Source organism: Syngnathoides biaculeatus, chromosome 6 (assembly GCF_019802595.1).
Source record: "Syngnathoides biaculeatus isolate LvHL_M chromosome 6, ASM1980259v1, whole genome shotgun sequence".
Taxonomy (NCBI): Eukaryota; Metazoa; Chordata; class Actinopteri; order Syngnathiformes; family Syngnathidae; genus Syngnathoides; species Syngnathoides biaculeatus.
The window spans coordinates 18,268,172-18,293,099 of record NC_084645.1 but is presented as its reverse complement, the minus strand read 5'-3'; the positions used below and the strand labels follow the sequence as shown (position 1 = coordinate 18,293,099).

The window sequence follows — 24,928 nt, the reverse complement described above, 5'->3', positions numbered from 1 at the left end:
GGTAAACCTTCTGTGCCATGCATGATTTCAAACCATGACGTCTTAGTGTATTACGAACAGTCACCTTGGAAACGGTGGTTCCAGCTCTTTTCAGATCATTGACCAAGTCCTGTCGTGTAGTCCTGGGCTGATTCCTCACCTTTCTCAGGATCATTGAGACCCCACAAGGTGATATCTTCCATGGGGCTCCACTCCGATTGAGATTGACCATAATGTTTAGCTTCTTCCATCTTCTAATGATTGCTCCAACAGTGGACCTGTTTTCACCAAGCTGCTTGGCAATTTCTCCGTAGCCCTTTCTCGCTGTGTGGAGTTGTACATTTTTGTCTCTAGTGTCTTTGGACACCATTTTGGTCTTGGCCATGTGACAAGTTTGAGTCTTACTGATTGTATGGGGTGGACAGGTGTCTTTATGCAGCTAACGACCTCACACAGGTGCATCTGATTCAGGATAATACATGGAGTGGAGGTGGACTTTTACAGGTGGACTAATAGGTCTTTGTGGGTCAGAATTCTAGCTGATAGACAGCTGTTCAAATACTTATTTGCAGCTGTTTCACACAAATAAATTGTTAAAAAATCCTACATTGTGATTTCTGGATTTTTCTTTTTAGATTATCTCGCTCACAGTGGACATGCATCTACAATGAAAATTTCAGACCCCTCCATGATTTCTAAGTGGAAAAACTTGCAATATAGCAGGGTGTTCAAATACTTAGTTTCTTCACTATTATTATTTTTAAAAACCATTGGGGCCTTGTGATCGAGGAGCTTTTTAACCACCATAGTGACCTCAAACCCAGAGACAGAACAGCCTGCCCCAGACACCCCAGACTCTGCTTCCTCATGGGAAGGCATGTTGGGGGAATTGAGATCTTCAAAGTATTCTCCCCACCTCCTCACAATGTCCCAAGTTGACCACCAGTGCCACATCCTCACTATACACAGTGGTGATTGTGCACTGCTTCCTCCTCCTGAGATTCCAGATGGTGGATCAGAATTTCCCTTTTGCCTCAGCGACCACCATAGCTGTATTCCGCTTGGCCAGCCAGTATCCAGTGGCTGCCTCAGGAGTCCCTCTGCCCAAAAAGGCCCGATCGGATTCCTTCAGCTTGACAATATCCCTCATTGCTGCTGTCCACTAGCAGCACGTTCGGGTATTTCCATCTTGACAGACAGAGAACATACTCTCTTGCGGCCACAGGTTTGGTCAGTAGACTCTGCAATAGAGATGCAGAACGTGGTCCACTCAGACTCAATTTCCCCCACTTAACCAGAGACCTGGGTGAAGGTCTGCTGGAGGTGGGAGTACAAACTCCTTTTGACATGGGATTCTGCAAGACATTCCTACCATCCCCTTAGAATGCATTCGGACCTTTCAGGTCAGACAGGCATCTTCGCCCACCATCAGAAGCAAGTCGCCACTGGGTGGTGATCAGTTGACTCTGTTCACCTGAATGCCCAAGACATGGGGCTGCAAGTCTGATGACACAACTACAATGTTGATTATTAACTGCGACCTAGGGTTTCCTGGTGCCAACTCCATGTGTAGACACCATTTTACTTTACATGGTGTTAATTACAGACAATCCCTGGTGAGCACAGAAGTCCAATAACAGAAAACCACTCTGGCTCTGATCGGGGGCTTTCAAATTTCACTGTTATTGCCCACTTGAGGATTGAAGTCCCTCAGCAGAATGATGGTGTCCCCACTTCCCCTGCCCCTCACAACCAAAATCGGAGGGAGGCTACCTTATTATCCACCAGGGTGACCCCTAATGTTCAGGGGCTGAGCTGGGGAGCAATAAGTATACCCACAACTGCTCGGCACCTCTTACCATGGGCAACTCCAGAGTGAATGAGGATCTAACCCCCATGCATGGAAGTAAGGCTGTTTATATCTTGTCGGAACTTCTGAACTTCACACAACAGCTCGGGTTCGTTCCCTGCCAGAGAGGTGACATTCCCCATCATTCATATTTACATGAACAAACATAAACAATATGATCAATCTGGCTAAGTTAACAAGAGGATTTACAATTACCATTTATACCTCTGTGGTTTTGACATTATGAGCAGCAATGTACACGGTTGAGTATTATATTGCTGTGTTCCCCTAAAAATCCTTATTGCACACCATGCTTAATGGTGCTTTTCATGATCCTTTCTCGTGATGTCTTTTCTCTCATTTTAGTAAGTATGAATTTAATGATTTACTGTACATACAACGGCTTAAGTTGGAAAATCTGATGTATATATATATATATATATATATATATATATATATTATATATATATATATATATATATATATATATATATATATATATATAATCTCTATCCTGTCTGAGGCAACCAGCACAGAAAAAATATGTATAAGTTTCAGAATCAGACTACATTTACCGAAACATGATTGAAACAAGGACACACACCACACCCAGACACACATATACTCACTTTGAAATACTTGCCAGGACTACAATACACAGTGGGACGGGCCGCTTGTCACGTTCCCGCTCCTTCTGGTCAGCCTTCATTCAGACTCAGTCTGATCGGCTGGGACTAGCAGGGGTCATGCCTCACTCTCACAAGCCCTGTTCTCACATGTGGCTGTCGGCGCCATGATTATTCAGGAGGGAAAAGTGATACAATCCGCACCAATGCTCCCCCATGTAAAACTAGAGTGCCTACAAATGTGCAGAAGGTGAAACCTCAAGACGAGGTAAAGGGTTATACATTTTGCCTCAAATAACCAATGTATGTACTGTACCCATAACACGCCCCTCGTGAAATTCCAATTCATTTCAGGGGTGAAAGTTCAGTTGTCTGCAGGCAGCGGCGTGTGAGCGTTCTAGGTAAGCATGGAGTTTACGAACATCATCTATGAATGGGAGGAGGGTCAGGGCCTTCTAGCATTGCTCCCTTAAGTCCCACAGATGACACAAAAGTGTTCCATAACTGCGCGTATACTGTACCTCACTGAACTACCTGGTGTGGTCTGCAAGGTGCTGGTTTCCCTACACCACCGCACGTAACATCAAGAGTAGGCTCACATTTTACGAGAATATTCCAATATTGTGGCGAGAGTCAGGGAGGGTTAAACAACCTGTCTCTCTCATAGCCACAGATCAGCTCAACAATAGAGAAAATAACCAACTAAATATCTTCTCGGGTAGTATTGTGTCCTCCCAGGGAAAAGTCAGGGTGATACTGGTTTGCATTCCCCACCAGTTTCCTCAGTTCAGGCAACTTGTCGGTACATGAAAGGACGCCGTTTGAAAATTTTGCTCTTTTGAGTCCTTACCCGGACACAACAGTTTACTGCCCAGCTTGAGTGGGCGGTACTGGACATCGTGCCATAGTGATCTCCCTGTGCTATTGCAATCTGGAAAAAACTTCCACACAGAACGTGGAGATAATGACAATGGAGATCATCAGTTACTTTTGAATCTTACAGCAGTCGTTTGAGCGGAAGCCGATTGTGCGCGTATTTCCCACAATTCATCGGCCGCCTTAAGTTCACGAATCTGTTGCGAGAAACCTTTAATGTGATCCATCTCCATCTCGACGCTGAGTCAGTCTGCGTGAACAGTAATGAGGAAGCGCTAGTCTTGGCTGACAGCGGCTTTCATTAAAGACAATGATTTTGCTCATCATAATTGTCTACCAACAACCTGTGGACAGCCTGGAACAATCAGGTCACTCGCTGTCAAATCGTTCTATGATTCTTCCATTCTACACTTTTTGCAAGAAAAAGCTTTCATTCGGCTCAGAGTTTAGGTTGTTACCCCCGGGGTGCACAGTTTGATCTGCTGCTACGAGCCTCATAAATACTCAGAGAGCTCATTTGCTGGGTGTCTTTTGTTTTCCCTTCCTAATGGGGACACGGAATGGAAAGTCCAGGGACATCCAGCAGATTATATTCAGGCTTGTTCGAAAGTGGTGGTGGTCCCCTCATTGCAATTAATGTGAGAGCACAGACATACAGACACCTATAAGTGTGTTTCTGTGTTTATGTATGTTATTTGAAATCTTCAACTTTTTAAAAAAATGTAGCATGAGTTTTGAAAAATTAAAATGCTTAAATATTCAATGCTACAGTTTGGTATTTGACAAGAAAGCGTCACCTTCCCTTTTGATGTCCTTTGTGTCATGCTCCTGGCTTCCTGCCCAGGCTGGGCTTGGCCAGCCAATTAGTCAGAGCACACCTGCACCGTGTTACAGTTGATGACGCCCAGTATATATAGGACTTGGGGGACGACTTGTCCTCCGCTAGCTCGTCGTCCTTGATCCCTCGTTCCCGCACTCCTGCTTGCCTGACTTGTGTTCTCCGTGCACCGACCCACGCCTGTCCACTGACCACCCTCGTGAGCCTGCCGTACTATAACTTCCGCCTGGTTTGGACTGCTTACCTGAACAATGACCTTGGACTGAATAAAGGTTTCCTCTGCACCGTCTGCGTGTCTCTGGAGTCGTGCATTTGGGTCCTCCCTCGTGCCCCGTTCATGACAGAACAATCTAGCCAAAACATGGACCCAGCCGACTCCGAAGCCATCCGCCGTGCGCTGCAAGTTCAGGGCAAACGCCTGGTCGAGCAAGAGGCTGCTCTCCAGGTAACCAACAAGAGGCTCCATGAGATCTGCACCCAGCTGGAGCTGTGGCTAACCTCCCAGGCTAGCGTGGTTGCCACGCCAACGGTGGCCACTCCACCGGTACCACCGTTTCCGCCCGCATCGTTCTCTACGGAGCTCCCCTTTAGCAGCGTTACCCCGCTCTCCCGACCAGAACGATTCTCAGGCGACTCGGGGAACGTCAAGCCTTTCCTCGTTCAGTGCGATCTCCATTTTGAACTGCAAGCGGCCGCTTTTCCCACGGACCGCTCCCGTATTGCCTTCGTCATCTCCCACATTACGGGGAGGGCGGAGGCGTGGGCCACTGCCGAGTGGAGTCGTAACTCGATCTGCCGTTCATGGACGAGGTTTGTCTGTGCGGTCACCCAGGTTTTCCAGTACGCGGCTCCGGAACGCCAGGCGGCGTCCTCGCTCATGACAATTCGTCAAGGACGTCACCACGTGTCGACTACGCCATTGAGTTCCGGATCTGCGCCGCCGAGAGTCGATGGAATGAGGACGGCCTGCACGACGCCTTTTTCCAGGGGCTTTCCTCCCAAATCCGGGGTCTCCTCATCGCTGTAGATCTTCCACACTCACTGGACGCACTCATCGCGTTGGCCCTCAAGGTTGACCAGCGACTAGTAATGGAGGATCAACTAGCCGTGATGACTGAGGGAGAGAGGGAGGGGTCCAGTCTGGCTGCCGCCCGGTCGTCCACTGCTGAACCCATACAGGTGGAGGGTCTCGACGGGCCAGTGGAGGAGCGTCTGCGCCGGCGACGGGAGGGTCGCTGTTTTTACTGGGGGTGTTTAGGACACTTGATCGCCCGCTGCCCGATTCGACCAGAGCACTCTGACATCAGGATCTCTACTCCGGTGAGTGTGCGGTATACCGCAGGGGAGTCAGGGAGGTCCCTTCTTCACCTCACCTTGGGAACGGACTCCCGTTCATGCACTGTGACGGCTTTCATAGATTCCGGGCCGGACGCAAACCTGATAAATCCCCGCGTGGTCGAGGAGCTGGGGGCAGCAACTTTCCCCACGCAACGGCTTTGTCACGCCTATGCCGCCAACGGCAAGTTCCTTTGTCGGGTTACACATCGCACTCAGACGTTACGTATGAGCTTTCGGGATGCTCACTCGGAGCGTATTACCTTTCATGTCTTCAACGCACGTAGTAGCGACATCATCCTGGGCAGCCCGTGGCTCAAAGAAAATAACCCGCACATAGATTGGGCCACGGGTCAGATCAAGACTTGGGGAGAGGACTGTCTCAGTCGCTGTTTCGCTGTCCAGGAAAACAAGGGTATTCAAGTCGCGCCAGTTCGGCTAACAGAACCTAGTACCGCCCCGGAGCTGACCACTGTGCCCTCCTGCTACCATGACCTCCGGGAGGTCTTCTCTGAATCTAAGGCAAAGTCTCTGCCGCCACATCGGTCATACGACTGCGCGATTGAACTCCTGCCAGGCCCTCCTCTCCCAGAGGGAAACTGTTCTCGTTAACAGGACCAGAGCATCAAGCCATGAGGGACTACATCGAGGACTCGCTGGCAGCTGGACTCATTCGCCCCTCATCCTCACCAGCCGGTGCAGGGTTTTTTTTTTGTCAAGAAGAAGGACTCCACGCTGCGACCCTGCGTCGACTACCGAGGACTGAACGACATCACAGTCAAGAACAGGTACCTTTTGCCGGTGATCGCTACAGCATTCGAACTCCTTCAGGGAGCCCGGATCTTCACCAAGCTCGACTTGCGCAGCGCTTACCATCTGGTGCGGATTCGGGAAGGGGATAAGTGGAAGACGGCGTTCAACACCCCCACAGGGCACTATGAGTATCTTGTGATGCCTTTTGGAGTGACAAACGCCCCGGCCGTCTTTCAAAACTTCATTAACGACGTGCTTTGGAAGTTTCTGAATAAATCTGTCTTTGTATCCCTGGATGACATTCTCATCTTTTCGGCAGACCTAACCTCTCACATTCGACAAGTCAGAGAAGTGCTCCGGCGTCTGCTGCAGCACCAATTGTACGTGAATATGGACAAGTGTAAGTTAAATCGGGCATCCGTGTCCTTCCTGGGCTTCGTCCTGGCTGAGGGAGAGATACGGATGGACCCCGGGAAGGTCGACGCGGTGCTGCGGTGGCCTACCCCGCCAACAGGAAGGACGTACAGAGGTTTTTGGGATTTGCCAATTTTGATCAGAAGTTCATAAGGAACTTCAGTTCCGTGGCCGCTCCTCTGCATGCGCTCACCTCGCCAAACACCACCTTCGAGTGGTCCAGGACCTGCCAGGAGGCCTTCAGCAGGCTAAAGGCAAGTTTCACTGCTGCGCCCGTTCTCATTGTTCCGGACCCAGATAACCAGTTTGTGGTGGAGGTGGATGCATCTAATTCAGGAATCGGAGCAGTCTTGTCGCAGAGGAGTCCCAGGGACGGAAGGATCGAACCGTGCACGTTCCTGTCTAGGAAGCTGACCCCGGCAGAGAGGAACTACGACGTGGGAGATCGGGAACTGCTGGCGGTCAAAAGCGTGTTGAGGAGTTGCGGCACTGGCTGGAGGGCTCGCAAGTACCGTTCGTTGTCTTCACGGACCATAAGAACCTTGAATAGCTGAAGTCTGCGAAGAGGTTGAATGCCCGCCAGGCCAGGTGGGCCCTGTTTTTCACCCGGTGTCCTTCCCCCCAGGCTCCAAGAAAGGCAAGCCGGACGCACTCTCGTGGATCCACGAGGGAGGGCCCACGGATTCAGAAGCCGCTACTATCCTACCAGAGGCGTGCTTTGTGTCCGGCTTCACTTGGGCGCTCGAGTCGCGGGTGAAGGAGGCCCTGGGAGAGACGCCGGCGCCCGCAGATTGTCCGTCGGGCTGCCTTTTCGTCATTCCATCTCTGCGGGGAGACGTCGTCAACTGGACCCATACCAACAAGACGGTCTGCCACCCGGGTATGGCAAAGACGCGTTCAGTGGTCGAACAAAGGTTCTGGTGGCCCAACCTCAGCAAAGACGTAAGGGAGTTCGTCAACGCCTGCCCGGTATGTGCGGCCAATAAGACTTCCCGCCTATGGCTTGTTGGTGAGTTGCGACCCCTGTCCATCCCCTTTCGTCCGTGGTCACACATTGCGCTGGACTTCGTCACCGGCCTGCCGCCTTCCCAAGGGAACACAGTGGTGCTGTCCGTAGTGGACCGTTTCTCCAAGATGATCCACTTCGTGCCGCTTCCGAAGATCCCGTCGGCCAAGCAGACAGCCCAGCTGGTGTTAGACGAGGTCGTCCGTTACCACGGGCTACCCCAGCACATTGTTTCGGACAGGGGTCCGCAATTCAGCGCCCGTTTCTGGAAGGAGTTCTGCAACCTCATCGATGCTTCAGCTAGTCTGACATCAGGTCATCACCCGGAGTCTAATGGCCAGACTGAGAGTATAAATCAGGAGTTGGAGACCGGTCTTCAATGTCTGGCATCCAGGGACCAGAGCACGTGGAGCCATCACATCAAGTGGGTGGAGTATGCCCACAATTCTCTACCCTCCGCCTCAACAGGTATGGCTCCACTCCATGTCGTGCATGGCTATCCTCCGTCCCTGTTTCCTCCACTGGCCACAGACTCCGCGGTCCCGTCGGCCCTGGCCGTGGTGCGACGCTGCAAACGGACCTGGGAAGCAGCTCGGAGGACACTGCTGCGCATGAGCAGCGCCTACAAGGCCGCAGGGGACCGCAAGAGAAGGGCCGTACCAGAGCTCAGAGTGGGATAGCGAGTGTGGCTCTCCACCAAAGATCTCCCGCTGCGGACGGAATCCCGCAAACTTGCTCCCAGGTTCGTTGGCCCGTTCCCGATTTCCAAGATCATTAACCCGGTCGCCGTTTCGCTCAAACTGCCCAGGTCGATAAGGGTGCACCCTACGTTCCACGTCAGCAGACTTCGCCCAAATCGCACTTCGTCCCTGGCTCCTCCGGTCTTCTGCCTGGTTTGGACTGCTTACCTGAACACTGACCTTGGACTGAATAAAGGTTTCCTCTGCACCGTCTGCGTGTCTCTGGAGTCATGCATTTGGGTCCGCCCTTGTGCCCGGTTCGTGACACTTTGAAAGCAAATCTAAGAGGCAACCGCATGTCAAACCATGCCATGCAGAGAGAGGATGCGCTCACATAAATCATGTGCCTCCCGTTACTAAAATATCTTTTAACCATCACAAGAATTTGAGGTTATCAATTAAATAGGTTCATATTTGTACTTTTAGTTACTCAATATTTCCAAAGTATTCCATATTATGTTCGGATTATACTGATGGAGGTTGACCATTGTTCGTTTTTTATATAATTGCATTTTTGAATTTGTAGAAGGTGGGTTTGAATATTCTATTAGGAGAGCAATTTATTGCATTCCAATTTGAATGAGAAGCTTTTAATTTAATTGTTTTACTCATGTGAGAATGTAGTAATAATTCCAATAAAAGCAGATAGACTGACAATTGGGCCCATTAAAAAATGTTTTTACTGCTTTTTCTTTTTGGGTCATAAAGGGCACTGTACCTAAATAAAGAAAAAAAAACTTAACAAAAAGGATATGCTGAACAGAATGATTCCTGTTATATTCACATTGTTGTACACTCAAAAATGTTGCAATTAAAGAAATGCCACAAACTCACTACCATTTTGTAGAATGCATGAAAATAATGGAAATTGAAAGAAAATTAATTGTTACTGACTGAGTAGCCGTCAACTCACCTGACATTGGAGGCAGCATGAGTTAATTTCCTACTCAGTGAATCTGTGCGTGTGCGTGTTTGTGCATGTTTGTGCCCGTGCGACTGGTTTTCCATCTCTATATAGTATGTGCCCTGGCTTTTTTTGAATAGATTAATATTTTAAGAGGATTACAGTCCAGTACAGTCTATGGCATTTTGTATTGATAACATTTCAATTTTGATTCCACATGAATTACAGTAATAGGTAACTGTTATGTGTACCAATTTTATGCCCACTCGCTGTATAGTTCCTGCAACTGCAAATGTTTGTCCCAAACCCCTCTCCTGATTTCTGCTTGACTGGACCATAATTTCCTGTTCCTTAGATTTCATAATACGCTGCCTCAAGGAAATAGGCACAGTCCGCACAGAGTCCCTGTATCTGGTCATGTATAAAAGAACAACACACGCATCCAAATATAAACACACTGTGGTCGTGTGCAAATTGAGTGCAAACAGACCTGTGAAAACCACAATTCCACTAGTCTTTATTTCAGAATGTTATCATATAAAGTATACAAACACTTGGATGAATGCACGCACACACACACACACACGCACACACACTGGTTCAAAAGCCGGTATCCCCATGCCTTGCGTGGAGTTTATGTTACTCCGTTCTCCTCCCACATCCCAAAAACATGCAAGGTAGGTTAATTGAAAAATAAATTGGTAAGTGTCATAGGTGGATGTGAGTACAAATGGTTGTTTGTCAATATGTGTCCTGCAATTGACAAGCGACTGGTTTAGTACCCCGCCTTTTGCTCCCTGACCTGGGATAGGCTCCAGCTGGATCAATGACTGCTTGGGAGGTTAGCCTGCCAGATGGGAATTCCCTGATTTTAACTGTTTTTTAAAAAGAAATTAATGGATTGTATCAATAATGGGAAATAATGTAGCCCGATGGGGGCACAAGCTAGTGCAATCTGTAGGCCGGTCCCAAGCCTGGATAAATACAGAGGGTTGCGTCAGGAAGGGAATCCGGCATAAAACTGTGTCAAACAAAAATGACCGTACTTCTAAAGAATACCATATCGGATGGGTCGTGACCCGGGTGAACAATGCTCGCCCCCGGCACCGTTAACCTGCTGGGCATTGGTGGAATTTCAACTACTGTGGGTCGAAGACAAAGAAGAGGAGGAAACCGGATTCATTGGTAAAAGAAGAAGAGGAATGCATAGAGCCTACAACTGAGTGTAGGGTCTTTGAATGTTGGGTCTATGACAGGAAGTCTCAGGAGTTGGTTGACATGATGATTAGGAGAAAGGTTGATCTATTGTGCATCCTACCTGTGGAGCATAGCAGCTAATCAAATTATATTTTACAGCCTCAATTTCAAATTTCAATCTGATCACTCAATCCGATATTCTTTTGGGTATGTTCAGAGTTGCTCAATATGAATCATAAAAAGCTTATCTATAGTTGACAACATGCTGGAAGTTACATGGAAATATGACTTTTAACGGACCCTATAACATCTTTGTCATCTGACCTTAAAGCAGACTCGTAGTCCATGAAAAAACATACACTACAGTCAACAATTAGACTTGAACATAGATCAGGAAAATCTTTATATTGAATGACCATAACTAGTTTTTACCAGATTCCCTTAACAGAAAACAAGCATCCAGGAAATTCTACCTGCACTCGGCAGTATGCAGGTATTTTTATTTTTGTAACATTGGATGTTTTTTGAGCCAGAAAGTTACTGCATTGATTTACATCCGCTGAATCATAATGTTTAAAATGAATCAATGTTCGACTTTCCTTCCACAAATTGTGATACAAATCCAATTGTTGCTAAACCGCTTTGTTACAACCCTAACATTTATTTATTCATTTATTTTGCATCATTTCTGTTTCTAAAATTGCACGTGTATTCACGTGGGATAACTTTGCTTTACTTGGCATATTTGTCAAAGCTTCCAAACATTTAATCTTGGCTTGTAGTCAATCTCATCAAACTCCAGGGGATGTCACCCTCCTTCTGTTTCACCCTCTTAGACCGCCTTGCATACACACTGCTGTGCAACATCCACCCAGATAACATGATTAAACAGTGAGAGGGCTGTTGCTCAGCTTCGTCCTGGATATTCGGACTGTTCACCGACTGTGAGGTTATGCATTTGCCTTTGAGCGTGCCACCTCGTTCAGCTATGAATGGCCTCACCGCATCATTTGCTGAACTTTTTGATGGCCACGTTGACCTCGAAAAACAGAAATCTCAGTTAAGGTGGACCACTGGATATTCAAGCATCGTCAAACGTACAGGTAGTTAAACTTGGGAATCAATTCAGCATTTTACTTACTTGTAATTAGATTAGGTAACTCATAACTGTGAGTTCAAACAACCTGACAAAATGACCCGAATGCTTGTGATATACAGTAGTAATGACGCCATTATTTATCAATGCGAAGAGTGGCTTGAGAATGTACTGGAATGTATAACAATAGGTAATATTACACAAACCAACCCATCAACTATCAATGGAGCTTTTAAGATGCTAAAAATGTAACACTGCAACAGACAACGTAGCGGAGTAACAGACACGTTTTTAACCATCCTACCAAGCAATTCCATCAGTCCATCCATCCAGTCCAACTTAATGCAATACTTTTATAGAAGTAGATTAGTGCAACCGGGATTTGCATTTAAAATGGGATTTGAATTTGAAATGTTACATGAAATAGGATTTGAATTTGAAATGTAAAATTCAATGATTCGCTGTCTGAAATTTAACTTCATTGTTAAGAAAGCAGGGTTACTCAAATTCAATGTTAAGGCAGGGTTACCTCTGGTCACAGACATTAGCAAAGGATGTGAGAACCCAATACCCAGCAGCCAGCCAATCCTGCTACGCTTTCTTAGTCATGTGACATCTCTGTAGCGGTCATTGCAGATGATGCTACCCAGCACCCAGTCAATCCAGTTACACTTTCTTAGTCACGTGACGTGACGTGACACAAAGTGGCGGGCATATGGAGGACTGTGACTGACGTCACTGCCGAGCATGAGCATTAATTGTCCACCATATTGGAAAACAAACAAGTGTATCGGCAGCTGTATCTCCACGCACCAGTGGCTCCATTATTATTATTATTCTTTTTTTAAAACTTGCACAAACCAACTAGTCTCCAGGTATGGTTAACTTCTCTCCTGTGGTTGGCTGCTCCAAAAGAGCAGGACCTGATGTAAACAAGTCATTCTTCAGGATTCAAGCTGTTATAACAAGGCAGGGAGAACAAGATGAAAAACTTTCTTCTCAGCGTTAAAGGGATTGGCTGGCAGCATTGTCCAGAGCAGATATAAACACTGCTAATCTGTCCCAGTTTTGTGTCTGCTCTGATCATGTCACAGGTAATTGTTTTTTTGTCACTTGAGTGATAAATTTAAATAAACAGGTGACCTAGATCTGCAAGCCCAGACAATGGTGGGTTATATATGGCTGCGAGGTGTGTTGGCACTTGGAACATGTGAACATTGAAACTTGAAACCATACCTGGAGGTTGGTTGGTTTGTGCAAGTTTGAAAAAATAATGAAGTCACTGGTGCTTGGAAATAAGGCTGCCAGCACACTTGTTTGTTTTCCAATATGGAGAACAATTAACGGGCATGCTCGGCAGTGATGTCAGTCACAGCCCCCTTTGTTCCCGCCACTTCGTGTCACGTCAGAAAGCGTAACATGTATGGCTGGCTGCTGGGTGTTGGGTTCTGACATTCTTTGCTCATGTCTGTGACCAGAAGTAACCCCGCCTTCTTAACAATGAAGTTGAGTAATCCTGCCTTTTTAACAACGAAGTTGAGTTTCAAACAGTGAATTATTGAATTTTATATTTCAAATTAAAATCCTTTTTAACACATTCAAATCCTATTTCTCTTAACATTTCAAATTCAAATCCTATTTCAAATTCAAATCCCAGTGGCACTAATCTACTTCCATATACCTTGGTGTCCATTCCAAAACCCCTATAAGAGGGATTTTTTAAACTATTTTTATCTTGCCATCTAAATGAAAGAGGTCTTCATTTTCTATCTTTTCAATATTTTACTTACTATCCAATGTTTTATTGAACCCCCCTATCCCAAGAATGGCTATTTTCTATCTTCCTTTCCAGTCCATTGGAATCTTTTCTGCTGATGTGATGAATACATGATTTTGGATAAGGATCTCTTGGAGAAGACTTGTAAAAAAAACTGTGCCCAAAATACACAATCTTAAGAAGCAATCTTCTGCTAATGAGCATATGAACATTCTTTAAATAATTTAGCATCACTGTAATATTCTTACTGACCTTTAAACATGCACTAAACAATAAACAGAGGCTTTCAAAGTACAAATGAGATAACAGAGCCTTTCCAAATAGAGATTAAGAAACGAGTACTAACACATGGATTACAGGAAACATCCAGTGAATCAAAATGGGTGAAATCTATGGGTCCAGCTATCTATTTTGAGAAACTCTTTAATTTTAATTTGTCGTTGATGTCTGTTTGGGTAAATTGTAGGAGGCAAAATTATTGCATCCAACTCAGCCTGAGTCTGCTTAGTGTTGTTGTGAAACACCACATATAATCTCCAATCTGGCACTGACACATCCCTGTGGCCTTAAATCCTAGGGGTTACAGGAGTTGGAATCGGACGACTTTGGGGACCTTTCTAATGTGTTGTATTTGTACTTTCACTGTTGCACAGCAAGGTTTTGTGGATATGTATGATCACAACTGTGTGTAAATTTACTCACATCCCTGTGCAAAAGTCCAACTTGATAAATCCAGCATTATGTGTGGGAATGTTTGGCATGGTGGAGCAGCTGGAAGGCGTTGGCCCCACAACCCGAGTTCAATTCCAGCCTTCCCTGTGTGGAGTTTGCATGTTCTCCCCGTGCCTGTGTGGGTTTTTTTCCAGGCACTACGGTTTCCTCCCACATCCCAAAAACATGCAACACTAATTGGACACTCTAAATTGCCCCTAGATGTGATTGTGAGTGTGGCTGTTTGTCTATTTGTGCCCTGCGATTGGCTGGTAATCAGTTTAGGATGTACCTTGCCTCCTGCCTGTTAACAGCTGGGATAGACTTCAGCACTCCCGCGACCCTTGTGAGGATAAGCGGGTAAGAAAATTGATGGAAGGATGTTCGTACGGATACTTTAAGCACACTTTTATGCTGTAGAAATGGCACACTAACTTATAAGCTATCCATCAACAGTTGGTGGTGTTCTTTTTTTCCTATTAATAAAATACTTTGCCAAGAAAGCAAACAAAAACAAGAGCTAAAATATTATTTTGTCATACACAGTTGTCAAAAAGAGACACTACAGTATATTAAATTTTTCACTTTGCTGGAGTTGCCACTAGGAAGAACAATAAAATCTCCCTTTTTTGTGTCCAGGGAAGGGAATTGAGAAGTGAACGGAAACAGATTTTCTATCTCCTGTGGACTCTCTGAAAAGTAGAAGTAGGTTTCTACAGGGTGGAAGAGTAGCTGCTGATAAAGACTGAGCCACATGAGTGTTTGGGAGGTGATGAGTACTACTCATACGGTAGCTATCGCCAACCAGTTTCACAGGGATCTTAAAAAAAACAACCGGCAGACATATCCCTTTGAATTCACCTCCACATCAATCGGAGGAAAGGTGGTTACTTCAATGCCACAGTGCGAGACAAACACTGAGCGAAATGGAAAACGAGTCGATAACAAAGGAGTGCAGTGGAAAGGCTTCCAGATGCATAATCCATAGTCCTTCACAGTGTCTATTCATATCTGGCTTGAATTATATAATAAAGTAAAATTACGATTTATTTAAATGAACCAAACTGGCCGCAACGGGTTAGCGCATCTGCCTCACAGTTCTGTGGACTGAGGTTCAAATCCAAGCCCGCCAGTGTGGAGTTGTTAGCATGTTCTCCCAATGCCAATATAGGTTTTCTCGGGGCACTCTGGGTTCCTCTCACATCCCAAAAACATGCATTAATTGGAGACTCTAAATTTCCCTTAGGTGTAATTGTGAGTGCGAATGTTGTTTGTTTCTGTGTGCCCTGCATGTTTCACATGTGGCTTCTTTCTTTATTCCTCATTCCAGCACAAGTGCCTCAATTACCTCTGGTTACCGTGTTCGTTTGTCAAAGGACTTTCAAGATAAAAGATCAAACGATAAACGTAGCTAAAACATTACAGTATATACTTATTGCTTCCTAGCCATGATATGTAGACACGATCTTGCCGTCCAAAATGGAGTTGTAAACAAAAACACTTGGTCGCTGTGACATCAATGGAAAAATATCTATTAGCTGGCAACCAGTTCAGGGTGTACCCCACCTCCTGCCCAAAGATAGCTGGGGAAGGCCTCAGCATTCCAACGACCTTAGTGAGGATAAGCAGCTCAGATGATGGATGGATGAATGAATAAATCTACTCTGGTTTGTAACTGTTTGGACAGTAAGTAGTGGCGTTTACATGTCAGTGCAAATATTTCCAATAACTACTATTTATGACATCATCTGGAGAAATAGAACTTTTTCTGCCTCTTTGGTTAAATATAGGTTGAACATGATTTGCAAATCATGCATTCTATCTTTAACACAACGGCCCAACTTAATTGGAATTGGTTTATGTATCAATAAGGTTGATCTTGACTGGTTACTATGGGAGTGAGCAATCCTAATAAATACTGCTGTACCTACAGTATATTTCATTAACATTCCACACATTGCTCCAAGGCAGGCGATGCAGTTCACCAGATCATCACTTTTCACCCTGTAGAACAGTCTTATGATTATGTATGCCCTAGGTCAGATTCTCTGCATGCTGATGTCTGCCACATTCTCCCGTCCTTTTTGGCCTTGTTGGAATTCAACATCTCCTAGAAAAAAGGACAAGAAAAAGGCACCGGATGAACATTAAAATGCTATGCACCCAATAAACTTAGTTCGCTTTTGTGTGCATGTGTGCCACAGGCTTTTAGTTCCAAGATGAAAAAGGGAGTGTGATGATATGTTAAGTGGAGCGACTTATGGTAGAGAGGGTGTGTGATGTCATGCATAACTGATTGGAAAAGGGAAAGACTGAGAAGGTGGTGAAATGCCTGGGAAGAATCAGACTTGCCTAATATATAATTGCTTAGTTAGCTTTTCTGCTACGATCTAATGAAAAAAGAAGTAAGGCAATCATTTACCTCAACATTAAAAAAAAATCTTGAACATGAAATATGAGAAGAGGAAATTCTAATTAATAATACAATTTCATCCATCCATTTTCCATACCGTCTCAAGCCCATCCGAGCTGGGGTACATCTTGAAGTACTCACCACAGACAGACAAATAATCATTCACACCCACATTCATACCTACAGCCAATTCAGAATCTTCAAGTAACCTGCCATGCATGTTTTTGGAATATGGTATGAAACTATATCCCCAGAGAGAACCCACACAGGCATGGGGAGCGCAGAGCGCAAGCAAACTCCACATAGGCGAGATCAGATTTGGTCCCGGGTCCTCAGAACTGTGAAGCACATGTGCTAACCAGATGTCGACTGTGCTGCCAACTGAAAATACCATCTAATCTAAACTAATAGAGGCCATCTAATCTATCAATCCATCTAACTGCTTATTGTCACTTGGGTTGTGGTAGTGCTGGAGCCTATCCCAGCTATCTTTGGGAAGTTCTCCCTGAACTGGTTCCCAGCCAATCAAAGGACATATATAAGCAAACAACCATTCACAATCACATTCATACCTACGGGCAATTTAGAGTCTTCAATTAACCTACCATACAGTATCTATTTTTGGTATGTTGGAGGAAACGGAACTACCTGAAGAAAACCCATGCAGGCACGGGGAAAACATGTAAACTCCACACAGGCAGGACTGGGATTTGAACCCCGGTCCTCCGAACTGTGAGATGCTCTAATCTAATCTACATCGTTTACATTTGGTTATTGTCATTCTCTATAAAAAGTGCATATTATCTGGAAAAAAATCACAAACGAAATGCAGTCAAATGGAACACATTTTCACTCTAACCATAGGAACATTAAAGCATATAAAAAGCAAATACTATATATTTCTATCTAGTGTACAGTATATCATCTTTATTTGGAACATGCAAGCAATTACTAATCTGCATAGATATCATATGCAGAAAATACTCTTTCCTCTAATGAGTGAGTGATTGGAAAGCTCATTTCAAAATTTGCATTAGTGCTAGAAGATTTTTTTTATAGGGCATGTGTACAAACTGTCTGTAAATTATCCCTCACCATCAAGTTTAGAGTTTACATTGCACTTGGGGCACAATCGCCCCGCCTGAGTCAATTCATCTACTTGTATAAGTATTATTTGGTTTATTCCCTTTAAACCAGGCCTATACCACTAAGTGATTTGTGGACTTGTAACAGCACTTTAAAGTCTATCTCTACTAACTAACTAAGTGGAATTAGATTTAGGAGCAGAAGGATGTGCTATGGTCTCTTTGTCCCTGTTACTATGTGGAGTGTTTCATTGCTATTTTTGGTCAGTTTACCGTAGTTAGAGGAAAGTTGCAGCAGTTAAACCTACTGAGGGTAAAATCATCAATAAGTTGTTGATCAATTATCAATTAACTTGGTAGTATTACTGGAGTTTATAGTATGAATCTGAAAATGTAAGATATGTAGTAATACATTATGTACAAAATTGTGTTAAGGCAGCAATTATTTTGTCCCCATTGTAGCCTTGACCTAGACACTCTCCGCTAATTATGATTATAGAATTTGGTATTTTTGAAAATGGTGAATCTGCAGATCAGAACAAACACTGGAGTGTTGTGATTTTTGGGCAAGCACAAGGCCCGCTGCACGCTTGCTAATTCATCAGACCAAGATGGGTGTTCAGGTGTGGCAGGTGTATGTCGTTTCACATGCATGGCGGAATGAAAATTTGGTAACGGAAAGTCGATGCTGCTGAAACCATGTCAATGTCTCGTGTAGTTAGTAGACTGCTGGTCTAATGGAAATCTAGTAAATTTGATTGGGGTACAGGATAAGAGATTCTGACATTCACAAATGTCTGGTGGATATATTATCCAAAATCCATTTATACATACAGTATAAATGGACAGAATGAATGAACAGCAGGCATCAAAACTTCTGAATAGTTATAGAAATCAAATCATTGAATGGATTATTATTATCATTATCATTATTATACTTTTTACATCATCCCACTGGCCGTCACGGGGAGGCATACAAATTATCAGGGGTAATCACAGCTAAGAGCGGCCATATTTAAAATGAAAGGAAATAAGAGGGAGGCGCTTTGATTGGACAAGATTGAAATCAGCCGTAATTTTGCCCTCATCAGCCAACACCAACAATTACTAATACCAGGTCTAACCTGCCTCTGTGCAAGGTAACGCCACGTCTTGTGTCAGATTTACGGCAGTCACGAAAATAGGGCCCTTGGAACAAACTAGCCTGTAGAGTATTACGAATTCTCAGAGCCCTTGCAATTTGTAGGAGTGTTTCCCAAAGGTGATTTACATATTTATCCATATGCTTTCTAAGTCTATCCATTATTCAAATCTCCCAACACGATTGATCATGAGAGTCACAAAGTCTGGGTTCAAACCAACAGTTAATGGTGAATCCAGTTTTCCAGTTTTTCACACAAGGGATTGATTACCTCTATCCCTTATTTTATATTTCATTTATTGTTGCTTGTCCTGCTACAAAGTGTTATGGGTGCACACTCAGGTGACACTCTGATTGACACATACAGTATTGTATCTTCAAACTCAGTGTGCAGTTGCTATCCCTGCATCAAAAAAATCCACTGTAATCTCCAGCTGGACGAATGCTGTTATAATCACCTTTAAGGAATAAAAAAGTGAAGTGGCAAAAGGCTGGTACTCGTTTTTTTTTCCACATGTATGAACAATGACACTACAAATGGTAATAATAACTGTCTATCTCTTATAATTGAAGTGCTGCACAGATAACCAAAAACGCGTACAAGTACAAACGTACAAATACAGATAATTGAAAGTATTAAAATAAATAGTTTCATAAATTAACTAAACTTTAAACTGTTTCATAAATACAAACACTGACAAAAAAAACATTTGAAACAGAGCACCACTGAAACAGTGGGTATAGGAAGTATTCAGACCCCCTTTTATACTGGAGCCGTTTGAAGGGGAAAACCAGTGGTTTCCATTAACAATGTATTCAATAGGTACTGAAGTATGTACTCCATCTTGACAATGTGATGACATATTACATGACTTATTGGATACATTGTTAATGCAAAGCACTGGATTTCCCCTTTAAGATCATTTTATTCCCACATTAATGTACACACAGCACACCACATCAGCAGAAAAAAGGGAATTGTTGAAATTTGTGAAGCGTTATTAAAAAGAAAAGATAAAATATCACAGGCATAAGTATTCAGATTTAATATTCAGTATTTAGTCGAAGCACCCTTTTTGGATTTGGGGATCCTCTGCCGTTCCTCCTTGTACATCCTCTCCAGTTCTGTCAGGTCGGATGGTAACTGTTGGCGGACAGGAATTTTCAGGTCTCTACAGAGATGCTCAATTGGGTTTAAGTTAGGGGTCTGGGTGGGCCATTCAAGAAGTTGTCTCTGAGTTGTTCTGAAGCCACTCCATTGTTATTTTAGCTCTGTCCTTGGGGTCAATGTTTTGCTGGATGGTGAACCTTTGCTTCAGTCTTAGGTTCAGAGCACTTTGTAGAAGGTTATCCCTGTTACCCCAGTTCTGAAGACTATGGCACACAAAAACGTAAAAGACATCATACCACATCTTTGGGATTAGTTCATGTTCTAAAAGATGTAAAAGTATGTTTGGGGTAATAAGTATGGTTCATGGGTAATATGGTCATACCTTAATGACCAAATTAACATACAAGCTGACACATTTTGTACAAAGTGAAGATCTCAAAAACTCTTTTGAGGCAACCCTGATCAAAGCACATTGCAATAATCCAGTCTGCATGTCACCAAAGCATTAGAATTGCAGCATCTTTAAAAGGATTGATCTGATTTTTTGCAATTTGTACGGGGTGGAAAAGGCCTCATGTGTTACCTCTTAATCAAAGACTACCCTATCTTTGCAATGAATATCAACGTCATCATGAGACTGTGAAATGATCAAACTCTGATTACATTTTAACGGTCCAAGAGCAATCATCTGTTTTAGCTAGTTTTAGAAGCAAGAATTTTGCCGATAGCCATAACTTCATTGTAGCCAAACAAACTATAGTTTTGTCAGCAGCAGACTTAATTCATGGACTAACTGCCATAGAAAACAATGCATCAGCATAAGAATGCAAAATTATCCCAAAAGAGCTCATGTTCGGACCTGTCCTTAAATATAACTAAATTCACCACTGTGTATAAGGCAATTGTTTAAAATGTTAGTATTAGAAGTTTTGTAAGACAGTTGAGACAGGGCGACCTTTAATGCTATTGTGTTGAACCAGTGGCAAAAAGTCACATTTTATTTATTGTTTGACAGCTGGAAGTGTCGACCACAGACCTAAATGGAAACCTTGTTGAGGGACCAGTGATACTCGTCATTACCGTCATCGATCAGAACGATAACCGCCCCATATTCAAAGAGACACGCTACACTGGCGAGGTGCTCGAGGGATCGTCTACAGGTAGGTGACATTCTTTTCCATTGTTAGAACCCTCATGAAATGATTTCCACTCGTGATGACTTCTTGATTTAGCAGCGAGTGTTAGTGGAATCTGTGCGGATGGCGTTCAAGTCCCATTCCTGCCGCTGAATAATAAGACACAGACAAACATGTCCCGCAAGAGACCTGAATGTTATGCAATTGCCTCTCAAGACAGACATGTTGAAAGACTCAAGGGTCTCTTGGCCTACATCGTGTCTTAAAGGGGAACACCATCAAAGTTTGTTTATAAGTCTTGGGGCACAGTACTGCAGTGGTAGTAGATAGTAGATTGGTTGAGTTGATAAAAGCGTCTCTGGTCCCAGATGGAGGCCGCAAGTTTGAAACTATGAAAAATATTCTTTAAAATTCAGGTTGCCTCAATATTGATGAGAGTTGCCACGTTTAGTATGTCACGTTACGCTTCAAACTTCCCAGTATGTACATTACATGTACAGTAGATACTGTAAGTGTTAAAAGAGGATATATCTAGTGTATTGAATTTGACTGATGTTATAATCATGCTATACTAGGCATACAATTGCTATATTGTAATAGTTAAGCCCAAAATGTTACACACCCTTAATTAAACTCATAGACTGTGCGGTCTGTACCAAGGTGGGAGTTTTGCCGCAGTGTGGGATCTGTGGGGGTTCAAGATGCATATGGTGGTGGATCTTCGCTTACACTTGCTCAAACATGATGTTGATGAATTTCATTGGGGATATTTTCCCATGAACGTCATGTTGGTGGATGAAGAAAAGAAACTGGATGGATATTGTCTATTGTATTGAGAGAGTGTGGTTAATTTGGACTTTAGGAATTTTGTCAAAATGTAAAAAAAAAAAAAAATTGGTAAGGCTAGTAATTGTTCTTTCGGAGGGCTAAAATGTATCTTATGATTGCAAGGCAACTGGACAAGTACTGTACTTAATCTAGTTGTGACATTGGCAAGCTGTGGTTCCCATGATGAATACACCCACATGCTGACGGCGCTCAAAGATAGCAAAATATATATATCAAAAAACAACAACACAAGTTTAGTTGATTTGTAGAAGAAAAATAACCAAAAGAAAAAAAAAAATCTTTACTTTACCCTACCCGGACCTGGTCACTTGAAGTGTAGTGGTTCACTTGTCTGACTTTGGTGAGGCCATCTTGGGTTTGGTTCTCACGCGGTGATGGTGGGAATGGCTGTCCGTGTCTTTATATGCCTATGACCGAATGGCGACTAGTTCAGGGTGTGACTGGCCTCTCACCAGCCCAAAGACACCTGGGAAAGGCTTCACCACCTTGTGACCATGAACAGGATACGAGTGCTGTTGAGAATTGGACCTGTTATTCCTATTTTCTCTCTCTCTCTCTCTCTCTCTCTCTCTCTCTCTCTCTCTCTCTCCCACACACACACACAACAATGGTTCCTCTGTGTCCTTCATTTTCCATCACCATTCAAATGACGCTTTTGCAAATATTGGCCTTTGGCGTCATACTGTATATGTTCACCCATTACTTAGATACCTTTGTCATTTTGTCAGAGTGGTGTCATTTGAAGTGTTGTCACTGCGGTCTTTTTTATTTTCATTTACATATTTTGGTGACAATTGTGCCCTCTTGTAACTGAGACTATAAATAAATGCAACCTCAGTGTTACTATATAAGAAGGGTTTTGCAGCAATCTTAACACATGTCACGTCTTGACTTTGGAACCTTGTAGTAAAACACAAGGCAGTTAAGCCATCTGTCTCGCTTGTGAATACCTGCCTTTAAAAATAAAATAATCTAGATGTAAAGTAAATGTGTAGTTATTGTATACAAATTGGTAATGTTAGATTATCCCACATCCGATGATTGTACAAACACATTTTGATTCAATTTGGGCTAAAAGGATTACATCAGCAAATTGGGGAAAACAAAAAAAAAAAAACTTTTACCAAACGTATTCAAGGCTTTTATCGTCGTTCTCTTTAGTAAAGAATGTGATTTGATTGGTAATCACTGTTGGCATATTACAACCACCAAGAATAGATTGTTCAAATCTGTTCTTTTTAGTACCACTCTTTCAGGGGTCATGTGTGCACCGCAAGCTGCTGATGACAAAATGAACCAAAATTAGTTCACTCACCCTGCAGGCCTTCGATATTCATCTTGAACTCTGTTCTGGTGATTTAGTGAAAATAAAGTGTCCTGGATGACTCTGCTTGACTGGTATGCTTCATAAAAAAAAAAAAAAAAAATTAGAATGACATTTGGAATGTCCTGAAAAGTCAGTTTTTTTCACCAAGTAGTAGATTTCACCATGTTATTTTTCCAGCCAGCATTTTTAGGTGGTGTGGTAGCATCAATTATGTAAACAATGTCATTAACATACAAACTAAGTGGAATACACTAAATAATCAAAGCCATCCACTGATTCATCCATTCTCGATATGTACCACATATCCTCTTCAGGATCACAGCCAGAGGTGGGTAGAGTAGCCAAATACTCTCCAGGAGTAGGAGTACTGCTAGTAAAAGTAAAAAAATAGTCCTCTAAATATTTACTTGACCAATATTAAGAAAGTACTCTGTGAAAAATCTAAATAGTAACTTCAATCGATATGAATATCAAATCAAATGAAAATAAGTAAATAAAATATGAATGTGCAAATTCAGATACATTATTGCTGAACAATATCTAAAATATAAAGCATATTACTATCACATATGAAAATACATCCATCCATATTCCAACCAGTTCAGGGTGTACCCCTCCTCCTGCCCAAAAGATAGGTGGGATAGGCTCCTGCACTCCCGCGACCCTTGTCAGGATAAGTGGCTGAGATGATGGATTCATAGGATAATAAATTGCAGCGAGTGAAAGAGAGAGAGAGAGCAACATCTGGTCCAATTAATTTAAAGCAAAAATTTGGGTGTATTTCTTTTTCGTCATTTGTCTTCACATTTCACACATCTAATCAATGATCTTATTATTCTGAAAATATAACTGGTCAATATTGGCCTTATGTCTAGAGAGGTTTGTTTATAACAGCTTTGTGAGCGAGAGAAAGGCCTAGGGTGGAGACAAAAACTGCAAAACGAGGTCGAATTAGTGTAAAGGAAAGATTTGGGTGTTTTTTTTTTTCCACACGTATGAACAATGACACTACACATGGTAATAATAACTGTCTATCTCTTATAATTGAAGTGCTGCACAGATAACCAAAAACGTGTACAAGTACAAACGTACGAATACAGATAATTGAAAGTATTAAAATAAATAGTTTCATAAATTAACTAAACTTTAAACTGTTTCATAAATACAAACACTGACAAAAAAACATTTGAAACAGCGCACCACTGAAACAGTGGGTATGGGAAGTATTCAGACCCCCTTTTATACTGGAGCCGTTTGAAGGGGAAATCCAGTGGTTTCCATTAACAATGTATTCAATAGGTACTGTAGTATGTACTCCATCTTGACAATGTGATGACATATTACATGACTTATTGGATACATTGTTAATGCAAAGCACTGGATTTCCCCTTTAAGCTCATTTTATTCCCACATTAATGTACACACACCACACCACATCAGCAGAAAAAAGGGAATTGTTGAAATTTTTGAAGCGTTATTAAAAAGAAAAAGTAAAATATCACAGGCATAAGTATTCAGATTTAGTATTCAGTATTTAGTCGAAGCACCCTTTTTGGATTTGGCGATCCTCTGCCGTTCCTCCTTGTACATCCTCTCCAGTTCTGTCAGGTCAGATGGTAAACGTTGGCGGACAGGAATTTTCAGGTCTCTACAGAGATGCTCAATTGGGTTTAAGTTAGGGGTCTGGGTGGGCCATTCAAGAAGTTGTCTCTGAGTTGTTCTGAAGCCACTCCATTGTTATTTTAGCTCTGTCCTTGGGGTCAAT

At 43.2% G+C, this 24,928-nt stretch overlaps 1 protein-coding gene across 1 annotated transcript in view; it reads left to right on the top strand.

Moving 5' to 3' along the window:
- Positions 1-24,928, top strand: part of cdh13 (cadherin 13, H-cadherin (heart)) — a 289,553-nt gene that overhangs the window by 136,602 nt on the left and 128,023 nt on the right. The window contains exon 7 of the mRNA XM_061822507.1: positions 20,867-21,011. Coding sequence (XP_061678491.1) covers positions 20,867-21,011 — 145 coding nt within the window. The remainder of the gene's footprint in view (positions 1-20,866; positions 21,012-24,928) is intronic.